At 49.2% G+C, this 7,152-nt stretch overlaps 1 protein-coding gene across 1 annotated transcript in view; it reads left to right on the top strand.

The window, feature by feature from the left end:
* Positions 1 to 679: 679 nt before the first annotated feature.
* Positions 680 to 7,152, top strand: part of APCDD1 (APC down-regulated 1) — a 33,402-nt gene continuing 26,929 nt past the window's right edge. Inside the window, exon 1 of the mRNA XM_072852758.1 lies at positions 680 to 1,059. Coding sequence (XP_072708859.1) covers positions 1,002 to 1,059 — 58 coding nt within the window. The 5' untranslated portion in view covers positions 680 to 1,001. The remainder of the gene's footprint in view (positions 1,060 to 7,152) is intronic.

Below are 7,152 nucleotides of genomic sequence, written 5' to 3'. Positions count from 1 at the left end.
TACGACATTAAGCACACTGAAGTGCGCGCATGACCAAGGCCTAAGACTAGAATAAAAAGCAAAACTGACCAACAACAGACACGGGAAAAAGCGCGCTGGAGCACCAAAGAAGGCAACGCAGGCCTCTATTTTAAGCTTTTAACATGCCCGATTTACGTGGAAAGCCGCAAGCACACAAAGGTTTCTTTCCGAGGCAAGGGCGCCCGCCAACTTTCTTTCTCCCCAGCTCACGGGCGCAGCGGCGAGCACCCGCTTCGCGCCCCTTGGGAAGCGGGACTCGGGCACCGGCAGCCGCAGCCCTGCCGGCACCTCCCGCCCCTGCTCGGGCCGCTCTCCCCGCAGCTGCGGAAGGACCGACCACCCCCGCACGCTCTCCCACGAGTCCTCCAGCCCCCGCGGGCACATCCCCCCCGCCGCCCGCTCTCACAACCCCCGGGCTGCCCGCCGCCCCCCACAGCCCGGTGCCCGCTGCCTGCTGCCTGCTGCCTGCTGCCTGCTGCCTCCCGTCCCCGCCACCCGCGCCCCGCGGAGGCGCCCGCCGGGTCCCGGCGCCCCTTCCCCTGCCGTGGGAGCGCTCCGCGGCGCGGCCGGCAGCCCAGCGGCGGGGCCGCCCCCTCCCCGCCCCGGGAGGGGTCCCCACCTCCCGACCCCTCCTCCTCCTCCTGCTGGAAGGGGAAATATGAAGCGGAGCCGCCGCCGCGCTGCGCGGAGACGGCGGGGGACGCGGCGGCGGAGGAGCGGGCGTCTTGGGGCACCGAGCGGCGGCGGCCGAGCCGGAGCCCTGCCGGGGCGGCAGCGTGCGGGGCGGCAGCCCTGAGGAGCGGGAGCGGCGGCGGCCCCCGGCCCCGGAGGGTGCCCGGCGGCCCCCGGCCCCGCCAGCCGCCTGCCCCCCAGCGCCGGGCCGTGGGCTGCCCGCGGCCGCGCTGAGGCGCGGGCGGCGCGGCGGGAGGTGGCGGCGGCCGGAGCGAGGGCGCGGGGCAGGGGCGCTGCCAGGCGGGGAGATGTCCGCCCCGTACGGCAGCCTGATGAGATACCTGTTCCCAGCCCTGCTGCTGCACGGTGAGTGCGGGGCCGGGGGGCCGGGTCGGCTGCCCGGGGGTCGCCGCCCGCTGGGTGCCTCCGGTGGCGCGGCCGGAAAGCCGGCTGGGTTGCGAGGGGGGCCCGTAAGCTCGCTGGCGGGGGGAGAGGGTGGCGGGTGGGTGCGCTCGCCCGTCGCGGCCGTGGGCGGTGGGTCGGGGGGTCTGGCAGGGGAGGGGGTCTGGCGGGGGTCTGCTCGGGCCGGGGGGGTCTGGCAGGGGAGAGGCCCGTACGGGCGCCGAAGCGGGCAGGGACCGCGTTCGCTCTGCCTGAACCCCCTTGTCAGCGGCACCCCTTTGCAAGACGCGTGGGTGCGGCGTGGAGCGGCAGCCAGCCCGTGTAGGTGAAATCGCGCAGAAGGCGTCCCGCTCCGAAGTTCGTGTCGGCGGTTTCCCGTTGCACGGCTGTAACTGCTTGGATGGAGCAGCTGCTCCGGGTGCTGCTCCAGGCACCTCACACAAAGATGCTTTACTCACGGCCGGGCGAAGGGCTGGCTCTACCCAACTCCGGGGAGCGTGGCCGAGATGTTCCGTGGGACCCACGTTTTACCTGCAGGCAGAGAAGAGGTTTTTGGTGTGGAGGTATTCACTGGGAAGCCTTAGGCAGCAGGGTTTGCCAGCACCGCTCTTCTACCCAACTAAGAATGTTCTGCTGCAGAGCACAGAGGCTCTGGGTGTCACTACGCACAGTCCGGCTTTGATGCTCTCTCAGCTTAGCCCTGGCCTGACGTTTCTCTGAAACTGCACAGTAGGCAAAATTTTAGTGAGAAAAGCCAGCGCATTTAAACCTAAACTTACAAGTTCAGCTTGTAAATCTGTATTTAGGCACTTAAACAGATAACCCATCTTTCCAGAAAAACAGCGTTCTTCAAGAGCAACTTCTGAAAAAGAGGCTGTTTAATGAGCTGCTTAGGTATGTCTAACATTTGGCAGCCAGATTTGAAAAATCTGGGTGCGATATTGTTCCTAAAGAGTGACTCAACCTACTTGGTTACAGCATCATTTTGAAGAGTGTTCCTAATTCTGAAGTACTTTGTAGCATCCAGCCTTCTTCAGTTAAATTTCTTAGGACCCCAAGCTTACTTGTAAAAAGAGGAATTTATTTTAACTGTTGCAATGCAAATGACCGACGTGGGTTCAGTGTGAGATCTGTGAGCTGGGGTAAGGATTTCAAAGCTGTTCCTGGGGTTGATTTTGTGGAGCAGGGATTGTGATTGTCTCTCTCTGTGTTTGTACAAGTGCTAAGCACACAGATGGTATTCAATAAATAATAAAGAGCATGGGCTTTTGATGGTGTATTTTCTTTTGAGAAAGAAAGAGCAAGAGACCTTGTTCCCCAGGAGGGGGTTTTATACCCTTCTCACAGCTCAGCTATGAAATCCGGAGAGCGTAGAAACGTCTTTAGTTGAGCCAGACCTGCCGGAACGCCAGAGGTGTTCTTTAAAACTCTGTGATCTGAGATGTAAAAGTCGAAATGGGAGGTTTGAAGTTAGAGGGTAAAGAGAGGAGGTGTAATTACAGGGTTGGACTCCCCGTCTCATCTGCTTGGAATTACAGAGCAGAGCTGAACCCTGGCTGGAGCAGGAAACAAATCAGGGCCAGTGATCAGATCAAAACAGCAGCTGCCAAAAGAGGATGAAGGAGGAAAATCATCTATTTCTTCCATCTGCAGTTATATTTCACAAGAACCTAAGTTCTTGTAGAAAGATAGAACTCGGCGCCTCGTATATAAAGATATATACCTCGGTAATGTAGCAGTGCACGGTTTGGATCTGAGCTTCAAGCGCTGGGAAACTACTGCCCTCTTACAAACTTCAGAATGACATCAGTGGCATATAATGCACTGAAATGTAGCCCGTCTAAATGTATTTACCCTGTTAGCTTTAACTTGGCCTAGAGCTTTTCCCTCTGTGCCATAGAGTCAATAGGAACATCCTTCGGTCGGCGGCTAGCCCGAATTGGTAATATGTAAGAACAACTAGCAATCCCAGGGGATCGCAGTGTTAAGCCTCTTTACAGCACGTGATGTTTTCTTTTGCATTTCTATTGCACATGGCAATTTAAGGGTTAAAAGTGAGTGAAGTGTGGGTGGGTGGTTGAGGATTTTTAGGGCTTAAAGCTTTATAACACAAGTTAAAATGTCCTGTAAGGCTAAACCTTCTGCTTTCATTACATTAAGAAATGCCTACTTTAACATCACTGAATTGAAATTTGGAAAAACTTGTCTTCATTAATCAAAATAAAACCTGTACAATGTCAAAAAAAAAAAAAGGTTTGCAGCTGGAAGTTGTCCATTATCACTGTTTTCTTTGCTTAGACAAAAAGCCACAGAAGTTTCAGATGTCAAATGCTAAGATCATTCAGCTTTAGAAAAACCTTATTAATAAGAGCTACGTTCAAGTGGATTCAAAACAAATTTGGCTAATATCTTTTGTAAATAAACTTTTTTTTACAAATACAGATGCTAAGAAGTAACTTTAGCGTATTTCTGGTTATGTTACTGTTCGAGTAATGAATTAGAAACGTTAAGTAAAACGATTTGTTGATAACATCATGGAAATAGTACTAATAAAGATGATGAAGACAGGACTGCTAGGCTTTTCAGAGCAAAACTGTTTATGCTTTTAAAAGTTCTCTGGCAATATTCCTTCAATTAGTTACATGGAAGTGTTCTATTTCAAAACCTGTTCAGGAAAATAATAAGTAAATGTATCAGAAGATATAAATACCCGTATCCATAAAATGGACAAATACTGTGCTCCGTGCTAGAGGCATATGTGCTCTGTTCCCTCAGTAAAATACTGCATTTGGAAATCTGGTCGACAATAAAGAGAGAAAGAGGGGAAGACACGCTGCTTAGCGTAGGACTTGCAGAGTTTGCAGGGAGAGTTAGAAGATGGGCTCAATTTTATTCACAATTTTGTCAGTGTAAATTCAATTTCACTCATCTCTGTAGCTTGACTGTGAGCTAACAGTGGTACGATGTGGGTGTCATGAACAGTAAGGGCAATTTTTGCGCTCTGTAGGGTGTCCGTAGGAGGTGGGCTGCCAGGCAATCAAGCCCAAAACTAGCATCAACCATGCTGAAGGCACACACCTTCAGCTATTCAAGGCAAGGCTAGTATTTTATTACTGACGTGACCCTTTAAGCAGGGCTGATAGAGGGTAGCATTATACATAGCGAGCTTGTTTAGTGATGTCTTTACTCAGATACAAGTCCCATCGGTGCTGGGGGCAGTTTCACCTGAATAAATCCTGGTGCCGAGGTGTGGGTGGAGGACAGGACAGAGGTCTGCAGGCTGCACGGCAGATGCCTCTGACAGACAGCAGATGTTTCCTTCAAAGAGGGCAAGACCAAACCATCGTCGCTATTGAATTGCACTTACGGCCCAGTGCTGCAGCCATTCATGCCAGTGGCAGAGTTCCTGCTGCCCTGAAGGGAGGTGGGCTTTAACCCTTCGGGGCTTCATAAAGAAGCCCATGCTCCCTACAGTGGTGTTTCACCTTGCAGGTGTAGCAGCAGTCATCAGAATGAAGAGCTGAACTTCAACTTAGCAGACGTTATCGGCTGTGTAACTGCTTGGCGCTTGGTTCTCTGACCTCTTCCAAGATGGAGCATTGAGTAAGGACTGAGCTGTAGGATGACAGAGGACCTCAATGCTGGGCCAGTCAGCCTTGGAGGAGTTTCTTTTCAGCTGTCCCATCTAAACATACTTTAGATCTCTCTTCAGGATCTTCCACACTCTGAAACATTCATTTTGCATCTGTTTGAAAGCTGTACCTAGAAACTCTGTGTGCACGAGGAAGGCAACAGATACATGTGAAAGGAAATCATTGTCCTGTCTGCTTCTATGACCATAAAACCCAGTTTTCCTTTCCCAACCCTTTTGTTTGTAGTAGCTAATTTAGGTCCCAATCCTGCGAGGACCCTTTGAAGTTTCAAGTGCAGGGAAAACACTGGTAAACACAGACCGCAGCTTGGTAACAGGACATTATATTCTCCATGGCAATTACGTAAGTTTGCACTGTAGCTAAAAGCCTGTCATGGGCGTTATCTAACACTATCCCACATCAAGAAAGAGCGTAATCCAAATGTCTCTTTATTTAATTGTGCAGGGCAACTGCCCAGATAAGGAGAGCTATAAACTTAATCCAGCCAATTATTCTTTATCTGTTATAAGGTTGTTCAAGTTTCAAGCAAGTTCTAACTTGAAAAGTTTGCTGCAGAAATAAAGCACGAATGTTAAAATGTTTCTATCGGAGATGAAGCCATCACATATTTTGAACTAGTACTATGACTCGAGGTTGTTTTAATTCATAATAAAACGGTGCTCTTCTGGATTTACATTGCTATAAATGAAAGAAAAAGTGAGGTGGTTCCTGCTGAGCAATCCCAATCTAAATCCAGTTGTGAATCCTATTTTTAGGTAACATTTATTCTCCCATTTAGCAGCGGGTGAACCTGCTGAACGTGCAGTAGCTTTGAGTCTGGTTTGAAATGCTACACTTGGACATGTTTGAAGCTATGGTTTAGATTCTGGTAGAGGTGTTTATTAAAGTTATTAAATCTAAACAGTTTAAGATTTAAGATTATTTGAGTTATACTTTTGCAATCTGGCATAGCTGAGAGCAGAATTTGGCTGGGGTGTTTAGGCACGAATTAAATTATAAGAATTTGTGTTCAAGCACAACTCTACTTATTATCTGGTTTGCAGTTGTACATTATTTGCATGCTGTTTTTCAGAAAACAAACATTTATTCTAGCAGCTCGCAGTTTTTTGCAGAAATGTTGGTGGCGAGCTGTCATAGCCATTTTTGAAACACGTTTGGCTAACGGGCTGCCAACAGATTGCCCTTTTAAGATTTGTATTTTACTCGCAGCTATGTGCAGAAATCTTTGAAGAACTTGAAAGTAACCTATCTTCCCTTAACAATTATTTTTATCTTGAATGGTTGTTCCCACATCAGATACAGGTTTGTAGGAGAACCTGAGAGCCTAAAGTCCTCTGGTGCAGTACTTGCTCCTATCCACATCTTAGTGGAGTGGCAGCTGTGCAGACCTCCACTTTCCCATTCAGGTGGATGTTGCATCTGCCCCTGTCAAGTGTGATCTGTGAGGGCCTGGGCAGGGATCCCCAGCTAGCTATAGCACCTCTTATACTCTTTTCAATTTGTTTGATGCTAAAGCTGTGTTCTAGGGCTTGATTATGAAAGAGAAGTTGGATATCAACTCATCAGAAAATGCATTTGTTTTGCTTTGTTTTTCTAGCTGGCATTTCTGATGGATTCTGGAATTTTCCTTTTCCTTTTGGACTTGCTCCTTTGCATAAACGGCCACCGTGGGGTGGGTGATACAATCTTATGACCTCTGGTTGTGGTGTAGCTAAAGTGAAAGCCAACCAGAGGCTTCACAGAATTATTGCTATTAGTCCCATGCAAAGATTGTTTTTTCTTTGAAGTCTGTCACACTTTTGATTGATAACAGGGTGGATTTTATTTATTTATTTATTTTTAACAGGTGGGTAAGGTTCCTTCATAACACACAAAAATTTAAAAGTCCGTCAGTCAAAAAGAGTCTGAGATACTCTCAGTTGAGTCTGAGATACTTACATGGCTTGTCATGGAGGTACTGAAACCTACCAGCTGTCTGTGCTGTAGAGAATAGCAGACTTGGATCTCTTTGAATGAAAGTAGTGGCTCCAACTATGTTGCAACTGCATCTAGGCTCCAAAGTGGGCTTTTAAAGAGCCATGAAATTATTTTCCCAGTTTCGTGAAAGCACATTTTAACCTTGAGCCTTCCAGCGATGTCCCATTTAACATGGCCAAGCGGATCCTTTAAAATTAGCGACGTCAGCCCTGCAGGACCTCGGTTTTGCAGAACACCTCGTTGTGCACTGCCAGGGGTGGAGCAGGGGGACACTGCGCTGCCTCTGAGCACCTGCTGCGAGGAAAAGCACAGGAAGACGGTGTCCGGTTTAATGCCCTGTGTGGGAAGCGTATCACCGGTCTTGTGTTTGAACTTAAGAAGGAACTAGGGGAAGTTATGGCACCTTTGTATGGTAGTCATATCTACA

This window comes from Ciconia boyciana, chromosome 2, assembly GCF_034638445.1.
Source record: "Ciconia boyciana chromosome 2, ASM3463844v1, whole genome shotgun sequence".
Classification (NCBI taxonomy): Eukaryota; Metazoa; Chordata; class Aves; order Ciconiiformes; family Ciconiidae; genus Ciconia; species Ciconia boyciana.
The sequence above is the reverse complement of the archived record's forward strand: the minus strand, read 5'-3'. Positions and strand labels throughout refer to the sequence as shown.